The sequence below is a fragment of the Xyrauchen texanus genome, chromosome 11 (assembly GCF_025860055.1).
Source record: "Xyrauchen texanus isolate HMW12.3.18 chromosome 11, RBS_HiC_50CHRs, whole genome shotgun sequence".
NCBI classification, from domain to species: Eukaryota; Metazoa; Chordata; class Actinopteri; order Cypriniformes; family Catostomidae; genus Xyrauchen; species Xyrauchen texanus.
Genome location: NC_068286.1, coordinates 24,393,830 through 24,418,527, shown reverse-complemented (window position 1 = coordinate 24,418,527; position 24,698 = coordinate 24,393,830). Strand labels below are relative to the sequence as shown.

The window sequence follows — 24,698 nt, the reverse complement described above, 5'->3', positions numbered from 1 at the left end:
AGGTTACGTACGTAACCGAGACATTCCCTTACGACTTCATTCAATTTGACATTGCGTTTACTAACGCATATGGGGAACAGAATCCCATCACGCTGCACTACATGACATAACTTCCTAAAGAGGAAACATGGCGGTGCAGTCTTATGGGACGACGACCGACATGAGTATGGCCAGGAGGAGACAACTCATAATGAATATATGAGCTATAGCCATATAGTATGAATTACTCCTTATGAACCCAGCCTGGAAGGGAGTTTATTTATAATGAAGTGCTTGTGACTTGTGATGGAATTATAAAAGCCTGAATGCCCGTACTTAAAAAGGGGCCATAAGTAAATAGATATCTATCTATCTATCTATCTATCTATCTATCTATCTATCTATCTATCTATCTATCTATCTATCTATCTATCTATCTATCTATCTATCTATCTATCTATCTATCTATCTATCTATCTATCTATCTATATATGGCCAATGAATAGCAAGTGCTCTAAACAGAGATGACTTTTGAAGAAAGAGACATTACGTGTAGGCTGTAAAACCTTGCAAACATGTTTTGCGAGGACCATCCTGCTGCAAAACATATGTCTTGTAAGGACACATCATTCGTTCATGCCCATGAGGAGGCCACGCCTCTAGTTGAGTGTGCTTTAACACCAATTGGGCTAGTCTCACCCTGCGATTCGTAAGCCAGTGTAATTGCATCGACAATCCAGTGAGAAAGTCTTTGCTTGGAGATGGACATTCCTTTTGTGCGTCCTCCATAGCATATAAAGAGCTGATCAGACAGTCTGAACTGGCAAGTACGCTCAACATATGTATGTAGTGCCCGCACAGGGCATAACAAATGCAATGATTGTTCCTCATTTGAATTAAATGGGGGAGGGACGAATGCATGGAGGTGAACTACTTGCGCTTTGAAGGGTGGTCAGAACCTTGGGTACATAGCCTTTCCTGGGTTTGACAGTGGCAGTGAAAGGCCGGGGCCAAACGCCAGACAAAAATTGTTGACTGATAACGCATGTAGGTCACCGACCCGTTTCACTGAGGCCAGAGCCAGCAGTAGTGTGGTCGTAACGGAAAGCATGCACAAAGTCCAAAAGGCTCGAAGGGGGCCCTGAGAGAGCTTTTAGGACTAAAGTTGGGTCCCAAGTCGGGATTGTAGCTGGCCGAGGCAGGTTTAATCGTCTTGCTCCTTTTAGGAACTTTATGATTAAATCATGCTTGCCTATAGAGGCGCCGGCTTCATGTGCATGATACACAGCTATAGTTGCCACATACACTTTGAGCATTGACGGGGGTGAGGCATCTAATCGCTCTTGAAGAAATATTAGAATTTCACGTATGGGGCAGTTTACTGGGTCCTTACTACGTGAGAGACACAGTCAGTGAAAACCTTCCATTTTAGTGCATAGAGGCGTCTTGTGGACGGTGCTCTGGCTTGTAAAAGGGTGTTCATGACTGATCGCGTCAGTTCTGGCTCGTGTAGTGCGCCCCGTTCAGTGGCCACACATGCAGGTTCCACAGCTGGGGCTGGGGATGCCAGATTGTGCCGTGCGCCTGAGAGAGGAGATCCCTCCTCAGCAGTATTTCCCATGGTGGGTTGTACAGCATCTCTATCATTTCCGGAAACCATGGCTGGTTGGGCCATCTCGGCACAACTAATAGAACCATTTCCTTGTCCTCCCGGACTTTGCATATGACAGAGTGGATCAGGCATAGCGTATTTGCATTTCGCCGGCCATTTGTGTGCCATTGTAGCCGTTCCCAACGGGGCTTGGGACTTCGAATACAAAAGGGGACAGTGGGCATTCTCCACTGACTGAAAAGCCTTCAAGGCTAGAATTACAGCTGATAGTTCTAGGCGGTTGATATGCCATGCCCTCCTCGGACCTGTCCAGGTGCCGAAAATCGGGCGCCCATCGCACACCACCCCCCCAACCTGTGTTGGAAGCATCTGTAGTCACCACTTTCCGCCTGATAATTTGCCTCAGGGACACACCTCGCTGGTAAAATTCAGGAGCTGTCCATGGTACCAATGCAGCTATACAGCGGCGGGATATAGTGATACGCATGCGCATTTGGCACCAAGCATGTTGTGGAGCACGGCGCTTCAGCCAGCACTGAAGTGGTCTCATGTGTAAGAGACCTAATGGGATGATGGCAGATGCCGCCGCCATAAATCCCAATGCTTTCTGAAACAGCTTCAGAGGAAGTGTTCTCCCCAGTTTGAACTGAGACAGACACTGTAGAACGGCCTGAATGTGCTTGCTCGTGAGGTGCGCGCGCCCGCTCGTGGAGTCGAGGCAGACTCCCAAAAATGACATATTTTCGGCTGGGAGAGAGCGTGCTCTTCACCCAGTTTACATTGAGGCCCAAGCTGTTTAGTAAGTCTCTGTGTTGGCATAACAGAGCCTCTAATTGTGCTAGCAACAGGCAATCGTCGAGGTAGTTCAATATGCGTATGCCGCTCAGTCTCAGAGGTCATCGATGCACTTTGTAAATGTGCGAGGAGCCAGAGACAGTCCGAATGGCAGGACTTTGAATTGATACGCTGTTCCCTCATTCACGAATCTCAAAAACATCCTGTGATGCTGTACAATTTGGATATGGAAGTACGCATCCTTCAGATCTATTGACGCAAACCACTCGTGTGGGCGAACATGCAATAGAATTCGTTTCTGAGTAATAATTTTTAATGGCCGCTTTATAAGTGCGCGATTTAAATGTCTCAGATCCAGGATTGGCCGAAATCCGCTATCTCTCTTTGGGACAAGAAAATACCGGCTGTAAAACCCTTTTTGTGCTTGACAATTTGGCACAATCTCTATCGCGTTTTTCACGATAAGATTGTGTATTTCGGATCATAACACTGGCAGGTCTTCGGACGAAACCGTGGAAGACAGAATGCTGTTGAAACAGGGTGGCCGGCGAGCAAATTGGATCGTATAGCCATGTTCGATAGTTTTTTTAACCCATTCTGAAATGTCCGCGTAATGGGACAGAGGGCACTTTGGTTTGCTCACCGTATGATATAATGCGTCGCTTACCACAGGGAAGTGGTTGTGCATAATGTGTGTGCTTTGAAGAGGAAAAGGGCTCTTTTTTGAGAAAGTATGAGCATCTCGTGCATTTGCAACGAGTGCTGTATTCTTTATTGCATTTTTTATTGCATATGACACAGAAACAACATCTTTTAAAACATTGTGAACAGCAATATTCCTCTTCTGATGAACAGCAGTGGGGAGGTGGGGAACAGTGTTCTGTGTCTCCAATCGAGCCTTCTTCGGAGCACCGGATGGAACAACGGGCTCCATCTTCCACTTCAAAGCGTTACGGCCATTAGGAATGCTTCCGTTTGGGCCAAGGTTTGCGTGGCCTTACTGGTGGCTCGGTGGGGGGCGGTGCAGGTGCTGAGTTAGCGGGCATGGGTCTTTTAGCCGGGCGCTGGCTTGAGACAGAGCGGGGGTGAGCCGTCTGCGGTATGCTCCGTTTGGACAAAAAGTGCCTTATGGCTTGTGACTGCTGCTGAGTTGTGACGTAGCGCTCAGCAAACGTACTCACTGCGCCGCCAAAGAGGCCGGCTGGTGACACTGGGGCAGCCAATAGAGATGTCTTCTCTCTGTCACTCATCTCCGTGAGTGTCAGCCACACATGCCTTTCCAGAGCGACCAGGTTACCAATGGACTTCCCGATGGCCTGCGCCGTGACTTTCGTGGCACACAGCGCCAAGTCTGTAGTGGCTCGAAGCTGCCTACATGGCTTAGAAGGATGAATGGGGTGTGATTTCCATGCCCTGCTACTCATTGGGCAGAGATGTGCTGCTACTGCCTCCTCCACCAGGGGTAGTTCAGCATAGCCGTTCTTTTCTCCGTGGTCCACGTTTGAGAGAACGTAGTCACTGCCAGGACTTAGATAGTTCACTGTGCACCTTAGGGAAGAACGGGGCAGTTCTGCGGGGCGCGGCCGCTTGACGGCGTCCGGACTGCAAGAACCACTCATCAAGGAGACACTGTCCAGGTACCTCTGGGGGAGACCATTCGAGATTGAGTTTTCGACCGCCCTTGCAAGGACGCGAAGCCTCTCCCTGTCAGTGGTGCGTGCACGGTCCTCGCCCTCGCTGGGGGGAGGGGCGGTAGCATCATCCATTGACCAGTCGCCTGATGCGGCGAGAGACATGACATCGTCTTTATCATCCTTATCACCCAGCGTCAGATCCACCAAGCGAGACGAGGCTGCACGCTCCTTCAGAGAGCCGGAGCTCGTCTCACACATAGCTTATGGGGAAATATGCCCACCCATCATAGATTTATATAACTTATATTTATAACACACAACACGTATTTGCTTAAAAGGATACTCTACACTTGCCAACATGCTGCGGAGAATCAGGATGCTGAGGTCCGTTCACCAGTGAAGCGTCAAGCGGCGAGGCGGAGTGATGTTCGCCGGAGCACTGCAGGGGAGGGGAGATTCTTCTCTGCTGTGAAGATTCCGTCCACTGACTGGTGTGAATCGATGGTGAAGATAGAGGGCTTCGAGACAAGAGGTATTGCTGTCTTGAAGGAAGAAATTCTGAGGAAATGGTGTGTGTGCACCTGTTTTATAGTGGTCAGTTCGCACCGAAACGAGCAGTCAGTTTCATGCCAAAACAGGTGGGGCTCAAACACCATATTAGAATATTGGCGTTCTTGTAGAGAGGTTTCAAATAGGCAGACCCGGCGCCAGACACAAATTCACGGACGGGCATTACATTTTTTCAGGGGGGCACAACTGAGATAAACCTAATTCCCTAATTGCATAATAACATTAAATGATATGACCGATTATGAATTGAATATGTATGATACAATGATAATGATTGATAATAGCCTGTTACATAATGTACTGACGCTATTCAAATTCATAACTGACGCTAAAGATTTGTACTGTTTAGGCTCGCGCAGCTTCTCGATGAAACAAATAGGCCTAACTGCAGCTCACACAAAGAAACTCAGTTAGCATACTGCGGTAAAAAATTCAAAATATGTAAGTTAGTTTTTATATTTATAACATGAAGCAACACCATACAACCAAGTGCTGAATACCATCACGATTGAAAATGTAACACTGATTTCGACAGTTCAATAAACAAGTAATTCATATTAAGTCACTTACATTTTAGATGCAATATTGACTTTTTGTTCTATTTTAAAACAAAGATCCCAGCAGAAACAGACCGCATCTCAGTCAACCGTGTTTTCATTACTAAATGATTCAGTGTTTTAAACGAATCGGTTGAGTCAAAGATTCAATGACCCATTCATGAACGACTACTTTATTCTTGATGAATCAGCTGTTTGAACGAATCGTTTGAACAAATGACTCAATGACTCGCTTAACACCGCAGCCGCTTATCCCTTACCCACCTGTGGCAGTGACGTCCCTTGCTTGAGGCTATGGCTTTGGCAAGTAACGTTAGACCAACTAGTATCGCTGGAATGGCTAGCCTCTGCAGTGTTGGGAGTTGGATCGACCTCTTGTGAACTGCTACACCCTGGGTCTTCTCCCCTTACCTCGCTGCTCTCTTCTGCCAACTTTGGTGGTCTTTGATTAAAGAAACGCCATATATCCATGGTAACTGTCGAAATAGCTCAGCATAGTTGTTTAAAAAAAAATAACAGCTATCGTTATTAAGCGCTACTATGCTTAGGACACAAACAAACATTCCCGCGCTCACTATCGACAAACCAATCAAATCCATTTAAAAATATTATTTTTTAAATCAGACCAAACACATTTTTATTTTTATTCAGGAGTTTATTCATCATGTATATACAAAACGACAACTTACCAACTTGTAACGAAAGTTACAGTAGCCTATTGATAAAAAAATATAAATAAAAGTGCAAACAAGCAAGGACTGGTGGTTGGTCCACTCCCGCGGGACTACTAACATTTTCGACTAGATTTGATGGTCGAGTGCGGGCGGTAATGGGTTGTGGGAGAATAAAACGATCCGTGGGACTCCCTATCTAAATAAAACATCCAAAAACAAATACATTGTTATTCATCTATTGCACAAAAGCAATAAGAACATCTAAACAAAATAACGATTTACAGTCACAAGCATAAGTAGATGTTCTCATTATAACGTGTTTTTGCAGCGTTGTGCAATGTAGCCAATCACAGACATATGTGTTGATTTCTAAAACGCAATGGCCAATCAGATGCAATTCAGATAAAATCCACTCACCGCTCAAAACGTTGGAGTTTTTGTTCAGTGCTGAATTCTGCATGCTGCATAATAAAAGAGCTTTGTGAGATCGCGATGAAATGAGATGTGAGACGTGACGTAGAGTTGATGTAGGGAGACAGGATCATCCAGGGCGGGCACTAGGCCCCCCAATGCCCGCCCATGGCGCCGGGACTGCAAATAGGTCGTGTATGAAGGCACTCCCCATATGCGTTAGTAAACGCAATATCAAGTGGACTGAAGTTGTAAGAGAACACGCATTATACAGTTTGACGCAGATTTGATTCTAACGTAAGTCACGTATTCTTTATTACGCAAGTGGCGCAACCGGAGTTTGTAATGTTTCCATTCACGTGCAGCATCCTTAAGTGCAAGTTAAAGTTATTGACGACGTAAGTTCATATCATGATTCTATGTTTGATGCGGAATGTTTCTGTATGTGTTGCAACTAGTTCTGGCGTTAAGCCAGTATTGCCGCTGTTTGAGATCTGTATAATTATTAGTTTGTCACATATAAACACTCACGCTAACGCGGCTAGCACGACTGGTTATATTGCTAATATCTGCAATATGATTGTTCTATATGTTCATTTATCTCCATATGTGCATAATACTATATTCTGCAGTTTGTTATCTGTTAATATGATAACGCTGCATAATGTGATCCATGTTATTATGTCCTTTCCATAGTTTATATCCCTTGCTTTCTTTATCTAAGCATATAAATGAGAGACGTTTATATTGATATTGTTTTTTGTAATTTACTGTTGAATCATAACAGTATGTATGTAGAGAAGTTATTTATTTATGTTTGATTGTTTATTACAGAAACTACCTCTGTTGTATACTGCTATGTGTACAAGGTTGAATCTTCCACAAATAAAAGGTGGGAAAGACATCTGATGACACCTACTCCTTGATCAGAGTAGTTGTTAACACCTTAAACAACGGCATTCAATTGCATTCAATAAAATAATAAAATAAACACCAGCAACAAAGAAATATAATGATTTAACACATTTATTCCTGTAGTTCCAAAGAGGTTGCCAAGCAACACAAGCAGCAACAAAGACAGTGAAGAACTTGGCTCAACCAATCAGAATCAAGGACCGGAACTATCCATTTTATAATTAACATTTATCTGGATATCACCATTAATTGTGCAATTGCTGAAGCATTGATCAAATAAGTTAGCACTCCTCTTTGCTGGATGAGGAGGAGTTTTTAATGCTGTACTTGTGCGCTTGAATTGCGCATGCCAGAGGCAAGGAGATTGCTCCAGCATCGTCTCTCCTCGTAGTTTGGGTGCCAGTAAGACTGCAGGGACGATTCACATTTATGCCTCGTCACTGACATGATTTCTCTCGCCTCTAGGAAGCATCAGAAAGTTTTTGTACAGTCATGCTTCACAAGCAGTGGTTGGTGTAGATCAGGGGTGACAAACCCTGCTCCTGGAGAGCTACCTTCCTGCAGAGTTTAGCTCCAACTCACATGCCTGTCATTTTGAAGTAATCCTAAAAACCTTGATAAGCTGGTTCAGGTGTGTTTGATTAAGGTTGGATCTAAACTCTGCAGAATGGTAGCTCTCCAGGAGCAGTGTTGGTCACCCCTGGTGTAGATCGTTTCAGTGCCAGCTGCTTTACAAATCCGTGGCAACATAGAACCAAAGAAGTTCACCCCCATAGGCTCTCTAGTGTACCTAACATCTGTCTTTTTTTTCTTGTTACAGTGTAGAGTAACCAAGCTACATTGTAACAACAAATATATTGCTGGCAAATGACAGCGTGACTACAGAAAGGTGTGCACAATATGCTACAAACAAAAAAGTTAACTAAAGTTTAACATACCATACATCTTTGGTGTAGTTTGTCCAGTTTGGATGGAGATAAAAAGCCACTGGATTGGCCGGCAGCAACAAGAGGTATTTCTCCAATGAGGCGACAGGACACAGAGCATTCCCTGACTGCTCAAACAAAATCCCCATAGGCTTTCTTTGTTTCTTTCGCCGGAATCTTTGTGGTTTTTTGTGCATTCACTGAATGACAGTATTACATTCTTCTGACCGTTCTCATCCTGGCGGATGATAAATTATTCCGGCTTTAGTTGGCGGTTACCCTTTTTAGCTCTGCAACCCATATGCAGCTGTACATCAAACCAGACTTTGTTGACAAGACCCTCAGGTGTATTTGGATTCAGTGTTGCAGACTGCTTGATTTTCTGAAAGTCTGCCTCTGTTAACGCAGGATGGTGGGATGTTTTGTCACATCCTTCTGGGCAAAGATTTTTCACTACTCCAACGAATACTTTGTTGCTAGTGATAAACTCTTTCAACAGACACCAGGATCGGCTGATCGGTGGATAATTTTTGTAGAGGTTAAGCCCCGCATGTAGGCCGACATAACTACTGAAACCTTTCCTGTTTCTCACGGTGGCATAAAACTGACGGAGAGCCTGGTTTAGGTCAATTTTTGTTATTGTTTTAAAGCCAGATGTTTAGCCAGATCTTTCTCACCACACCAATTCTGAAAACAGCGAACAGACCGCATAGTCTGTTTAACGATCCCAGCTTCATTTCTTGACTTTTCCAGCTCTTCAATTTCTCTCTCATTAATTTCAGTCTGCTTTGTTTTTTATCTTCTTTCTGTGTCCTGTCCATCTCTTTCCACCACTCATCCATGCTTAGAACACCCATTAAGTCAAAATTTACAACAAAATTTAAAAGTTTTTTTTGTAAATAAACATGTTAGACCTAGAGGCTGTCCATATAGTGTCATGACAACTTCTAATTATTCATATGAGATGGTGAAATCTTATGATATGGTAGAACTTTGCTTGTGCTATGGTATATAACCTTGAAAAACAGATGTATTTCTTCAAAAACAGAATGTGTTTCTGATGTGAGTCCTTGGTGTGTTTCCTTTGTGCTGGCACGTATCTTTGCAAAGATACTTTTAATCAGTTATTATATGAATGGTGTCTTGTTCTAATAAGCTGATGATATATTTGCAGCTGGTGTTTTCTTTCATTAGTCAAATGATAATGTGTATGAGCAAACAAGGCCAACTCATTGTGGGAATGTGCTGAAAATGTAGGACAAAGATAAAAAGTATTTGATGAGGACATGGCAGTTTACGCAGATGTTTCTCGGAGTTGATGTACTCTGTCCATGAACTGTAACATGAGGTCAAGATATGAGAGGCTAACAAAGATATAAGTTTCTTTTCAATAGAGAGGCAAGGATATATGTTTCTTTTTAATAGATGGGCAAGGAAAAGAAACAAGGCAGTGACCTCGTTAGTCAGAGATAGTGGGTAACAAGATAACAAAAAGGTATATAACTGAGAACTTAGGATAATGAGTCAGAACGGACAGCTGACCAGTGTCAAGTTTGTTGGTGTTCAATAAACTACAATTTTGGCATCTGGAACTCAAGACTCCGAGAGTTTTCTTACAACTTCGAGAGATTCATCGTGATTTTCCACGACAGTGCGAAAAGGTATTTTTCCCCCATTGAGACCAACAAGTCAACACACAGAATTTATTTATTTATATTCAATTTAAATCCAAACGTTTGAAATTTTCTAACTTCTCAACCGGTCCCTTTTGCAGTGACTTAAAAATCACACTACAACAACAGGTGGAAAAATACAGTACAAATTAGATAATAAATGCAATCAATGTATAAATATATAAACATAATAATAATAATTGAAAAATAAACCATGACCTATAGATACTTATAGAATCTCATACATTAAAAAAAAAAAAAAAACAGCTACAATATTTATTGTCTGGGACATAATTTGATGTTCCACAATATTTTCAGAGTTTGGACATTAAATGTATAACCCCCTGCTGGTGGAATCTCCAAACTGCAAATGCAGGAACTGAATTAAGACTTGATGCTGAAAATAGACCTGCTTTTGAAAAATAGCGCAATGACTAATTTCTAAGGAGAATAGTAAATTGCACTTTGCCCCACTTCTCCCGTTAACATACTGTACAATACACCAACAGTTTATGCACACATACTCACAGGTAGCACAAACAGTCCCACCCTCGTCCACTTGTACTTTGTGCTGGCATGAATATGCACTAAGAATTAGCGCTCTCACAAAAATTGGATAAGACGCTCACGACAATAGAGCCCTGCATGTTTGATAAAGATATATTACTTTTATCGCACGATAGCTCTCTTTAAGAAAGGAAATACCGCCTGAAATATATCGAAATACTTATAATACACAAACATTTCTCTGGAAAAAGATGACAGCATCTTTTACTTTGATGTTTGTTGATAGTGATTCATTCTGCTACTGTAGGGAGGTTTTAAGTTTTTATAGACTAGGTGCCTTTTTTAATGGACCCTATACCTACTCTTGTATGCTCTCTCTCTCTCTCTCTCTCTCTCTCCCTTTATTTTTACCAGCATTCCCAGCTTCCGGTTTCCTTTTCTGATTTTCCTTTTTTCCAGCAGATTTCTCTATTTTAAGTGTTTTATATTCACATGCACACACACACACATACAGACATACAATCTGTAGGTTGAATTCAGGGAGTGAAACTCTAAAAAGTTAAAATATTTCTCTCTCACACACACACACACACACAGACAGACATAGACAGACACCCACCCACACACACACTCTCTTTACTTATCATGTAACATAGATGCCCTCTATTTCCTATATCATGGCAATATTTTCCCTGAGAATCCCACCAATGCAAATACCAGACACTTTCATGACCAATAACTACAGCAAGTAACATTAATGGTTGTAATTATTAACCAGTCAAGTCAGTGCTTCGTCAGGGCAGTAAATTGTTAGAGGATCAGAGGGACTTGTTCATATCTCAAAGCAAACAGGCACACATGAAGAAGTTAGCCATCTCATGCACACACACACGTTGGTGCGGCTATCCTTGTGTGGTCTCTCCATAGACATGTATGAACTATATATTCTATCCCCTAACACTAACCCTACCCCAAAACCTTTCTGAATTTGTACATTTTCAAAAGTGATTTGAATTATGTTGACACTAGAAATATCCTCATGAACCACCTTTATAGCATAATACCCTTGTAGTTACCAGTTTGTAAATAGATTGTAAACATCAACAGAAGCCAGTGACAAGCTAAATTTGTAAATATTTCAGCAAGACCTTCCAAGTGTGAGCTATTTCCAGCTCCAATTTAATGCATAATTTAAGGAGTGGAAAACTGCTTTCATCACCACCAGGGGGCACTATGAATATTTGGTCATGCCATATGGACTTGCTAACGCCCCCTCGGTTTTCCAGTCTTTTATAATTGAGAAATTCAGAGACTTACTGAATAATTGTGTGGTGGCCTACATTGACGACATCCTCATATACTCACAAGACATGGAACAACATATCCAGCAGGTCAAGACAGTCTTATCACGTCTTGGTGTAGAAATGGAAGTCTCTAAGGTAACAGCAGTCACCGAATGGCCTCGACCTTCCAAAATCAAGGAACTACAGTGGTTCCTAGGCTTTGCCAACTTCTATCGCCAATTCATTAGGAATTACAGTATCATTGCAGCACCAATCATGTCGTTGCTCAAGGGAAGGCACAACAAATTGCCATGGAACGATGCCGCATATCAGTCCTTTATCTCCCTCGAGTCAAGCTTCACAACTGCGCTAATACTGAAACATCCAATATTCCTTTCGTCATTGAGGTAGATGCTTCAGACTGCGGAATTGGAGTGGTCCTATCACAACATCACGGAACCCCAGGCAAGCTTTACCCTTGTGCCTTTTTCTCCAGAAAGTTGTTCTCAGCAGAATGTAACTATGATGTGGGGAATAAGGAATTACTTTACATGAAAGCAGCACATGTACAGCACAATATTCCTTTCGTCGTTGAGGTAGATGCTTCAGATTGCGGAATTGGAGTGGTCCTATCACAACATCACGGAACCCCAGGCAAGCTTTACCCTTGTGCCTTTTTCTCCAGAAAGTTGTTCTCAGCAGAATGTAACTATGATGTGGGGAATAAGGAATTACTTTACATGAAAGCAGCACATGAAGAATGGCATCACTGGTTAGAGGGGCAGTTATCACCAAGTTATCACCGATCACAAGAATCTTGAATATATCAAGTCAGCGAAGAGATTGAATCCACATGAAGCCTGATGGTCATTGTTTTCACCAGGTTCAATTTTAGAGTCACTTACTGACCTGGCAGCAAGAAAAGCAAGGCAGATGCACTTTCACGTAGACATGATCCACCCCACCTCCAACCTAACCCTGGGTCCATCCTGCCACCATCTGCCATCATAGCACCGATTAGCTGGGACATCATGGAGGAGATACAATGAGCACAACAGCATGAACCGTCACCACCTAACTGCCCCCCTACCAAGCTCTACATACCCAAAGCTCTATGTCAGAGGTCCACACTTCCTTGAGCACAGGACACCCTGGCATATAAAGAACTTTTACCCTGGTACGTAATTCCTTCTGGTGCCCAACTTTGATTCATGATGGGACTAAATATGTGAAGTCTTGTCAGGTGTGTGCCCAATCCAAGACCCCCAGAGAACTGCCCACAGGGTTGCTCCAACCACTGCCAATACCACAAAGACCATGCTCCCACCTGTCCATCGACTTCATCACAGACATGCCATACTCCAAAGTATACACTACCATTCTGGTGATAAATGATTGATTTTCTAAATCATGTAGACTTGTCCCTCTCAAGTGTTTACACACTGCCATGGACACCGCTAATGCTTTGTTCCACCAAGTATTTAGGGTCTATGGATTACCATAGGACATTGTGTCCGATCGAGGTCCACAGTTCATGTCCCAAGTTTGGCAGGCGTTCTGCAAATAACAATAAATGTTGTTTAAACATCAATGTGAGTCTCACCTCTGGCAATCACCCTCAAGCCAACGGACAGGTGGAACGTCTAACCCAAGAGATTGGCAGATTTCTTTGGAGCTTTTGTAGCTGTGAACAGGAGAAGTGGAGCGACTTTCTTCCCTGGGCCCAATATGCAAAGAATTCCCTCATTCATACCCCTACAGGTCTAACCCCCTTCCAATGCGTTCTGGGATACCAACCCCTGATGATCCCTTGGTTAGGAGAACCTTCGACGGTGCTAGGAGTGGACGATTGGATTAGGCGAAGTGAGAGGGTGTGGGTAAGTGCACATGTCCGGAATTACTGCCTTTTGGATACCACTTTGTTTTGTTTGCCTTGTTGGACTGTCTTTTTGGTTTATTGGATTTTACCACCTGCTTAACGACTACCTCTATTTGCATGTCGATTTATTGTTTGCATGTGTTCTTAATAAACTTCCTGCACATGGATCCTAACACCGTCTCCATGGCCAGTTCATTACAATATATATATATCTATATATATATTGTAATGAACTGGCCATGGAGACGGTGTTAGGATCCATGTGCAGGAAGTTTATTAAGAACACATGCAAACAATAAATCGACATGCAAATATATATAAATACATCTATATATATATATACACACAGACATATATATTTCTAGAAATACATTAAAGTAAATGTTCATGTGCTGTAACCACACTTTACGCAAAAATACATACGAATACTCTTGAGATCACAATGCACAATGAGGACTAGCACTTACAATAACAATCACACATTATCTAATGCTTTCTACTGTTACATGTCACAATGAATTGTTGGCTTGAAACATGCAGGTTTTGAATTCCCTAGACATGTAAGAAGGGCATACAATGCAATACTAATATAAAAACATCACACACAATCAGTTTCAGATGAGATCCCTGCTGAAAAGACCAGCTTAACCATCAAACAATTCCCAAACTGGTCTTGGCTAGTACTGCAGGTTTGATACTGATCTAGCTGGTGGGCCAGTGTAGCCATGTTGTTCACCAACAAAAGTGGATTACATGCTTTTTTCATGGTAATGTTGGTTAACCAAGGAATTCTTGCTTGTTAAGCTAAAGTTAAACTATATGTGACCGATCACGGAAAGTAGGGACACAAGTCGGTTTTGGGGCATTTGGAGTTATTCACAGATTCTGAAAGTGTAGTCTCCAAGCTTTCCAACGATTTGTAACACATGGAAATCTGACAATATTTGGAGAAGTTGTGGCCATTTGAAGGTAGGCACTCAAAAAAGCTAAAAGGGGAGAAACGGCCTCAAAAGATTGTGCAGTTCTCACCTCTCTCTGCTGCTGGGAGTGACAATAGGGCTCATTTACATCTCATTTAGATAAGCCATACCCCCTGTAAAGCTCCCCCCTGTAAAGCTGTAAAGCACAGGGGGAGCAAAAGGTCAGGAAAATGTGCCATCAAAGAAAAAAAAAGTTTGCAAACAGGTAATAAATAAATGTCTCTTAGCATCTACCGATAAAACTGTATAGGCAACTCTTATGTACACTGAGTGCTTTTCATACAAGAATGTAAAACTAAATTCAGGTGGTTGGTTGATAAAGTGACATTGCAGGTGTTGTAAACAAGAAAAAAGGTCTTTGTGACACAGTCCAATGAAATTACATTCGCATCCTCTTCTGTGGACTCTTCTGTGTTGTGACCCTTGGCGCTGGGCATGTGATGTCTCTTGCCTCGTCAGCACAGAATGGCCTGATTTTTTCATATAGATAGGTCTGCCTGTCAATTTTCAGTCCAGGTGGGGCCAGGACAGGAAGACCGTCGACAGGGGGCAGATCTGCTCCGTCGCGCAGTAGCTGATATTCGACAGGTTGTGCATCACGGTGACTTTTTGCAAGCACCACACCTGGTCTCTTGGCTTCAAAGCTGTGACAGAAAAAGCACATAAGACATTTTAAACATGGCAAAGTATTTTCTTATAAAAAACTGTCATGTGTATGTTGTTGCTATGTTATATTGTATGTACACAATGTGAAAGTTTCAATTACCTGAAGTGCTGATAACTCTTGATCTGTGGGAGTCTACGGAAGTGGCGAGTCAGATGCTGCTGCCAGTCGAAGGTCTGGACTAAAACTTTGCCCTCTGCCGTTCCAACAAGCTGTGGGATATTGAGGTGACTCACAGGAGAGCTGTTTTCCACAACCTGATGACAAAAAAGAGAAGAGAGGAAGAAAAAAAAAGATCTTCAGTTAAATGTTTCATTGAAGCAGAACAGAAAACAGCACTGAAGTCATTAAAGCAAAGTAAAGTTAAAGTACCTCAGCGATGTCTGCCAAAGTGTTGACTCTTGTCTTCATGTAGGCTTGCTTGATGAGTCCAAAGCCACAGTTAGGGGAAAACTTGGTGTGACCAGCAATAAGGAAGTGGATTTCAATTTTATCGTGAAGCTTGTGTCCAACCCGCCAGGCAAGGTACCAGAGCATGAAGTTGTTCTTGTTCTGCCCACTGCAGTTGTCACAATGAAGATCCACCTCTGTTTCTCCAACTCCAAAGTTGCCGAAGAAATGATGCATGTAGCTGATGACTTCATTGCTTCCCTTAGTAGATGACATGCCTTCATCAATCAGGTAATTCACCTGTTTCTGCAGCCCTTCACATGAAACACCAAATAGGCCACATTTCCGTGGGGTCAGGAAGTACATTGGTCCTGGCTGGAGAGGGTTTGAGGGAAAGTGTAACTGTAGGAGACAGAGGGAGAGAGGGAACTTGGATTAGATTAAATTAAATTTGCATCTATTCATAATTGTCTAATAAAGATAAAACTTACTATATTGATGCTATTCTGCATTTGCACTATTTATTCTCATGCACCAAATCGCCCTTTAAGGGACATTAATAAAGTAAAGTGAAGTAAATGTGTGTGAAATATTACCTGCTGAGCAAAATCAAAACTGTAATGCATCCTAATCTTCTTGCTTGCTGGTAGGGATGGTCCAAAAGACAGGTTGGAGCCAGAGCAAATCTTTCTGCAGGCAGCAGTCATGTCGTTGTACACAGCCCTCTCTTTCTGCACAAGGGAAAGATGATCTTGTTGCTTCTTTACTGCTTCAGACTTTCTATCATCTGGGAGGTTTGCACTTCGTATCAGCTGCTCGTTATTGCTTTGGCACTGCCAGCAGAGATCTGTGCGTGGCCGGCAACTTTTGATGTGTGGGAGAAGTCGGTTCCACAGTGCTTTGAAGCTGGTTTTACAAACTGCACGCTCACCTGAAAAACAGATATTGCTTATGGTTAATTGTATTGTAATTGCTAATAGTGCTCCGCATTATTTCACTTTATAAGCACTCAGTTTTAAATCAATGTTTACACATACCAAGCTCCTTAGCAGACTTCACGTAGAGACGCCACACTGAGGCCTTGGACACATGAGTTGGCAGCAACTTCACATGCCAATCCTTATGCCCAGGCTGTCGGCCAGGCAGCATGATGGCATTGTCTTCTGCATAGTGTTTTATGAAGTCCACAACTCTGTTGATATCCTCAGGGCTGATGAACCTGGCTGGTGGACGTGGCAATGAGTGCTTCTTCCTCAAACGTGGTCTTGCCCCATTCTCCTCATAGTGTTTGACTATATCAGCCAGGGTGTCTCTGCCAATGCTGAAAAAAGGGGAAATAAGAAAAACGTTTAACATCATGGTCTTGCTAACAGGCATCTTGTCACCTATATCAAAATGTATTGTACAAATTATAGGTACTTTTACTTTACTGAAGTAAATTTTATGATGAATACTTTTTACTTTTACTTACTTTAGAGCTTGTATCTGTACTTCCTGGTTTAGTCTTGTTTTAGTCCTGGTTTAGACCTCAGTTAGTGGTTAGACCTGGTTCGAGTCAAAGGATTAAAAAATCCTAAATTAAGTCATTAACACCAGTCAATTCAAGCAATTGAAGCATTATTCAAATTAATAGCAGAAGCTCACATTACCATCTTAAAGCTCATTATAGTAATGGGGGTTTTGGCAAGTGATATGATGCTAACGATTAGCAGCTAACGTTACAATTAAAACGACAGTCCTGAGCTAGCTAAAAACAATAGGTAGGTATTGGAAGGTCTAAACATGGACTAAACATGAGATAACGTGTACGTGTTCTTAGAATGAACAAAAAACGACAAACTTTGATGTTTATGGAAACTCACCCCATAAGAAACAGAAAAGTATTCTTGCAGATCTCGTTGCCTCCAATGAAATAAGTCGTTCGGGCACACTTTCTCTTTGTCGGGGTCTTCTTTGTGGATGTAACCATCTCCGAAGTTTGCACTGTGCGTCTGTTTGCCTCTAAATGTCCAATAATTCGCATGTCCTGCCACTCTTTTTCCGCAGCTAAAGTATCCAGCCGTATGTTGTACATAATGTCTGGAGAAAGCTTCTGGCTACAAGACTGTCTCCCATGCAGAGAGTTCTCTTTTCTCCTCGTGTAACATTTACAGTCAAAGTTACGGATTTTCCCCATTTCTCTATCTATATCCCCATCAAATGTTACTATCGATATAGCCTCTGATATCTTACGGTCCAACTCGTCTGACGCCAGTCCGATACATTCTTCCTCGTCTTCATCTTCGCTCAGTTGTAGATTAGGGATATTATTCAGTCTTATCATGCCACTTTCATCGTCGCTCAGATCGTCTTCAGAATCAGTGAACGCTTGTTCATAAGCATCCGGCTTGTCGAAGAAGTACTTCAAAACATTTTCGTTGTAACGGCCACGGTTCAGCTCGTCTGCGACATTCTTTGCGGCGTCCATCTTCATTGAATTTTGATATCAGATAGAGCCGGCTAGAGCGCTGCATAATAAGTAGCCACGCTGTTGGGGGGCGGGGGCAAAAGCGCCGGCGGCTATTCAGTACGGAAATACACACAGACAATGACACGCCCCTACTGCATGCTAGAATCTCCGAAAAACAAGCAGATTTCAACCTCAAAATGTACGCTTTTAAATATACCAATACTGTTATCTCAAACATGGAGAGGCTTCTTCATGATCTCAACTAACAGATTCTGCAAAAAAGCGGAAATCACCAATTTTGGAAAAAAACACTTGTTTCTCATTTTGCTCACAAGTTGTGCTGCCGACTTGTGTCACTGGTTTCCGTGACGGGTCACATATTGCAGTTAAGCTATAAACATATATCTCACATATAACTGCAGCTTTTATTTAAAGAAGGCAGGGAATGATCAGAAAATTCCCTAATTGTGCCCTTCCATTGTGATCACAATTGACCAACATATTAACATCACTATGGGATAGTGTCTGTTAATGGTGTCCCTGTTACTCAAGGATTAACCAAAATGCTACAGACTAAAATGCATCCCTCTGTTCTCCAACCATTCCATTAACTACGTTTCCATCTAAATAAAGCTGATGGAAATGCACATTATCGCTAAAATGTCACAAATGTAAATATTATATTTTTCTGTTTAACTCAAGCGCATAACCTCTATGTCAATACATCAAATGTTGCGAAAAAAATGGTTTGGAAACATTAATGGCATTAATGTAAAAATTTTGTGTCACATGACGGTGTTTGCCCCAATCGTTAGCCTGTGTTAATCATGACAACAGTATTGAAAGCCAATTTATTCTACATGATTATGGATAGATCTTTACGGCATATAGCGCTGATCTGCAAACGTGACACTTCCAGGAGTGCCAACACAAATATCTCATACACATTGAGCAAATTCATTGCCACTCTTTGCGATAAATTTAATTGCAGTATCCATCACTTTATTTATTAAAGTTGCTTTTTCACACCATTCAGAATAATAGACGGCAGTCACGGAATTAGCCCACAGTACAAAAAACATATAATTTCTGTGCACAAAGATGTTTTAAATAAAAAAATAAATACACAATACAAGGTGAAAGATTAATTACCAAATGAAACAAATATATATTTTTAGACCTATATATACCTTTTCTTTTCTCAAACTTAAATTAGCTTTACCCTGTTCCGTAGACGAAAACAGTCGAATGAATGACATTCTCAGAATGTTCTGCAAGATTATAAACTATCAGAACTATTTGTCCAGTGCTGAGTTCACTTTCAGAAATTTTACTTTTGAACATTTTAAAGGTTAAATACTTTAAATCTAACCATATTTACCTCGGATCGCATTTACTGCTTCTTCAGAAAATATAAATTTGCATTATGAAGCTAAAATACATTTTAGATGATAATCAAGCTCATTTTAGATGATAATCAAGCTCATTTTAGCGGGACATAATGCAGTTGAGATGGCAATGCTTTTGATTAAATGATTGTTCAAAATATTGAATATCAGGAATGTATCATATGTAAACCCTGATATTACGCCGCATAATTTTTTGTCTTTAAAAGCTGTGCACACAGCATATACACATCGATTGATGGTCCTTATACTGAGACAGAACATTTCCGCCACTACTTGGTGCAGGTTGCCAGCTTGAACAGGGCCATGACGATCTGCTTTCGGGTTGGAACCATTGCCAACCTGCGATAGGTGCACATCAGGACCAATATTGCAGTCCTATCAGAAGGGCAACTGCTCCCTTTTGATTGCAATTCCTCCTTTTCTGATTGCTTTCATTTGTGAAATTACAATTATAGTAAACTGGCTAATTTTAATGAATTGTCTCAATGTTCTCCTCATTTTACCAAAACTTCAGAGGAATAAATTAGGGACATCTGGGAAGCGAATTAGCGATAAACACAAATTTCTGAATGGAAACGGCTTCAGGGCAGATTTTTTTGCACTAAACTAAAACCTATGCAACAAAGTGTTGTTTTTTTTAGGCATGACGTCATCATGCACACCCTTTTTATCGATGAAAGGCCATTTGAATGGAAACGGGCAGAAGGCAGCAAATGTCGCAATTTAATTTTTCACATTTTCACTTAGTCCATAACAAAATAGCATGAAAGTTGGATGGAAGAAAGGCTATTGTCTATTGTGTACAGTTCATGTAATATTTACAAATTGCATACATGTTTGTGAATGTCAATCTTCACTGTCTGCACAAAATCCTATATTTCCCCTTTCCTTGTTGCCTCTGTTGTAATGGGCTTATGGTATTAGTGATTTGGCACTGGCCTACCTGTGACCCCTGTGACATGGGAGACTGCTGTGGTCTATATGACTAAGTATTCTTCCTTGTAGCTCAGTACTGATGGCCTATCTGATCCTAACCTTTGAATAATACTTATCTCTGGTATGGGATTATGTTTGTGCCAACTGTTTTGGACATAACTTTTCAAAAAACGAATACAAATATAAAATAAGAATGAATAAAAACCTAATAAAATTAAAGGCAGAATTTAAACTCAGTCTTCAAATAAACAGCATAATTTGTTAACTATATTCTCTGCTTGCGTTTGCTGATCAGGATTTACGAATGCACTGCTAGAGTTTTCAGTCACGCTCCCTGAATTTTCTATCGCAGTTCTGGCACAAAATTCTCATATGGGAGGGGCTAACTGAGATGAGTTCTCATTAGCTAGTAAGCTTTTTATTGACAGCTCTTTGACCTGGAAGAAGAGTTCAGTCAGTGGATGGGGCTCTGGTTCAGTTTGCGTGTAAAAGTGAGAATCTACTAGCATCATCATAATTCATTAATGTTTAGTGATATATATTTAGGTGTTTGCTTTTGTATTATATCTGTATTTTTTTCTCCTAATACTTTATTGCGATAAGCTTTCAGGAGCAGCACTGACAAATGCTGTCACCATGAAAACACAATTACCCAATTGTCAGCGCATGCTCTCAAACCATCACAATTCTCACTTTATTATAATTATTAATTCTGAAGAATTTAAACAGATTATGAAAAGCTCAAACAAGTATGGAGCTTGTTTGCACAGGATGTAGACCTTCAAGAATATTGCACTGCATTGATATTCAATCCAAATGTTTTTGTTGAAAGACATTTTAAATAGTTTTTCAAAATGTGACTTTTCGCAAACCAGCTTAATTATTGATTTTAAAATTTGAATTGATTAAACTTGATTTAAATTGTTGTGGAAATCAAATCACTTTATTAGTATAGTTCCAACACATTTCAGTCAAGTAGTTACAAGATATACAGAATACACAACACTCTTTGAACAATATGTACACATAATACACAATATCCGTATTACATAATACACATTACATATTGTACACAATATACAGACAACAAAACAATAAATAATATAGACAACAACAAAAATAAATCATATACATATTGTTTTTTAATGTATTATACGATTTATAATTTAGCATTCATGAGGACACCAAAACATTAAGCACAGTGATTTTTATTTATTCAGTGTTCCTGTACAATTTAACTAGTCTGGACAAATCATATATCATTTTAATGTCTTCACCTCAACCATCAATAAGTGCAAATCAAGCAAGAGAATGATCATTCATGTACATTTTCTGACATCAGTTGTCAGTCATAATTTATTATCTACAAAACTCACCTGTTTCTGGTCTAGAGGTAAAGTTCTGCATTTTTATCCTTTACACAGCAGACAGGTTAACAGATTTTATTAAAAGCCAACAAACACACTATTATGATTTGTCTTTAATTTTCAAGTGGTCTCAGGTATTTTTTATAAGCATAAAGGATGTTAATATAAGAAATGGCAAGCAGCTGTAGCCTGAATGGGAAATGGAATGTGCCTGATTCCAGCGTCCTTCCTAGTGGTGTATCTGTAACATAAGCAGTAATTTTGCTGTTAAATGAAAAGGAAAAGAGATTATAGGTAAACACTACAAATGGCTTTGAACTCCAATGTAACAAAAGGCTGAACTAAAATATGAATGTATTCATTTTATATTATTAGTTTTTTTTTTATTACTTCTAAAATTATTTTACAATGTGTTTCCAATTATTAGCCAATGTGTATGTGGCTACTCTTTGTCACGAACCCCGCTCCTCTGCCCCATCCCCGCTTCGTCGCACACACACTCACTCCTCAAGCTCGCACGCTCGTTCCGCCCCCTCGAGCTTGCACGCTCGTTCCGCCCCCCTCGAGCTCACGCTCGTTTTGCTCCCTCGAGCTCTCACGCTCGTTTTGCTCCCTCGAGATCTCCTGCTCGTTAGCAGGTCTCTCCTCGGGCTCATATGCACGCTCCTATGGCCAGAACATTATGGCCAGAACATTATGACCAGCTGCACTCGTCTCAATCACCCCTTTATTCGTTACACCTGTACTAGTCCCATCACCTGTCATTCGTTTCACCTGCACCACTCGTTTGTTCCTCTATAAATATCACAGCACATTCGTCTCCCGCTTGTTGGTTATTGTATTTAGTTTCCCGTGTCTTTGCCCCCGCTAGTCTCGTCTAGTTTTGATCTCCTCTTGAACTCCTCTTGTCCTCCCCTTAGCTTGCCAGCTCCCCTTGTTCCCCTGTCTTCGATCCCGTCTAGTTGTGCTTGTTTCCCGGCTTCGACCTCCCGCTCTCATTCACCACTCTCTCCCGGATTTGCCCCTTTACTCTACGTTGATTCCCCGGCTTTTTGACGTATTGCGTAAGCTAGCTTACTCTACGGGAAAGATTCATCTTTTCTGAGATATTGAAGCCAAAAAATTATCCTTAATTTTGTATCATTTGTCAACGCAGTGCAGCAACTGCAGAGGCGTCCGCGTGCTTACTGCATCAAAGCCCGCCAAAATGGGCGTGGCTAGAGTGCATATAAGCGTAGTTTGTAGGCTGGAACCCTGGTTTTCATTGAATGAAGCGAAAGTCGCTCGTGGCGTGAGCACGGCCAGCTACGCAATACTCGTTCCCTCGTCTAGAGAGAACCGAGGTTACATTAGGTAACCGATTCATTCTCTTACGAGAGGTTCTCTCGTATTGCGTAAGCTAGCTTACGCTACGGGAACCCATTGTCAACGCCGTGCGCGCCAAGCATCCACTGCATGAGCTCTGGGGGTGGGGGGACCCGGGGAGCCCTTGTGAGTGGGGAAATAATATTTGGCCGGCAAGAGTGCGGGCCAGTGTGTGTGTAATACATAAGCACATTGTGGGAAGGGAACGACAGAGCGGCGGTGCCGGTCTGTGTGGAATGAGTCCCATCAGTGCAGCTCACCAGGGGAGCTGTAGCGTATTAAACCACTAGTAGTTTTGCCTGCAGGGCGGGCACTTCCAGATTGTAAAATCTGACAAAGGTGGAGGGGGAAGCCCAGCCCGCTGCCACACATATGTCGTGAATGGAAATCCCGCTGGACCATGCTCACGATGAGGCCATGCCTCTAGTGGAGTGAGCCCTAATGCCCAAAGGGCATGGCAAGTCTTTTGACGCGTATGCGGCAGCAATAGCATCCACTATCCATCTAGACAGTGTCTGTTTCGAGGCGGCGAGACCTTTGGTGCGCCCTCCGAACGAAACGAAAAGCTGCTCAGAGCGTCTGAAAGAGGCGGAGCGCGCAGTATACAATCTCAGTGCTCTGACTGGGCAAAGGAGATTGGCGTCGCGTTCGCTATTGGATGCTGGCAGCGCCGTGCAGGGGTTCAGCGAACGCCGCGACGGCCGCCACATACACTTTGAGTGTGGATGGGGATCTGCCCTTATCCAGCAGCTCTTTGTAAAAACACGAGCAGCGACGACACCCCACATGTCCGTGGGTCCAGGTCTCTGTCGGTGCACCATTTTGAAAACACAGACCATTTTGACGCATAGAGTCTTCTCGTGGAAGGGGCTCTAGCGTGTATGATGGTGTTTATTACCCCTTCTGGCAGAGCGACGGGTAGTCGTTGATCACCCACGCGTGCAGCGCCCAGCGCTCTGGGTGGGGATGCCAGATCATGCTGCGAGCTTGAGAGAGGAGATCTGCTCTCACTGGGATGGGCCACGGCGCTGTCAGTGACAGCTGCGTAAGCTCCGGGAACCATGTCTGATTCTCCTAACGCGGGGCTATGAGGAGCACCAAGTGACGCGTTTCCCTGATCCTCTGCATTACCTGTGGCAATAGCGAGACGGGAGGGAAGGCGTAAAGCGGGCGGTTGGGCCAGTCCTGGGCCAGCGCGTCCTCGCTCGAGAAAAATATTGGGCAGTGAGAGTTCTCTTCTGACGCAAAGAGGTCTATCTCTGCTCTGCCGAATATGCGCCATAACTTCTGGACTGTTTGAGCGTGCAGGGACCATTCCCCTGGGGGAATATTGTCTCTGGACAGTCTGTCTGGGCCGTCGTTCAGGTGGCCTGGCACGTGCGTCGCCCTCAGCGAGCGCAGGTGGCACTGGGACCAACTCAGTATTCGTTTCGTCAGATGGAAGAGGTTCCTGGATCTGACACCGCCCTGACGGTTTAGGTAGGATACCACAGATCTGTTGTCCGAACGGACCAGGACGTGGTGACCCTGAATGACCGGGAGAAGCGCACAAGCGCGTACTCGACCGCTATCATTTCCAGACAATTTATGTGAAGGAGCTTTTCCTGAACTGACCATAGGCCAAAAAAACCGGAGAGCCCTTGCAGACCGCGCCCCAACCCGTGTTGGACGCATCTGTCGAGATGACTTTTCGGCGAGATACAGCTCCCATCATCACTCCCCG

General features: G+C 42.4%; 2 protein-coding genes across 2 annotated transcripts in view; both read right to left on the bottom strand.

Annotated features, from left to right (window-relative positions):
• Positions 1-24,698, bottom strand: part of LOC127651227 (regulating synaptic membrane exocytosis protein 1-like) — a 225,545-nt gene that overhangs the window by 179,786 nt on the left and 21,061 nt on the right. The window lies entirely within an intron of this gene.
• On the bottom strand, positions 14,624-17,450 carry LOC127651231 (uncharacterized). The gene is made up of 7 exons (XM_052136973.1): positions 17,312-17,450; positions 16,921-16,994; positions 16,487-16,770; positions 16,046-16,380; positions 15,432-15,851; positions 15,162-15,316; positions 14,624-15,039 (listed from the first exon to the last, which is right to left on the bottom strand). Exons 3-7 carry the CDS (start codon positions 16,596-16,598, stop codon positions 14,775-14,777), a joined length of 1,287 nt encoding a protein of 428 aa, XP_051992933.1. The 5' UTR covers positions 16,599-16,770; positions 16,921-16,994; positions 17,312-17,450; the 3' UTR covers positions 14,624-14,774.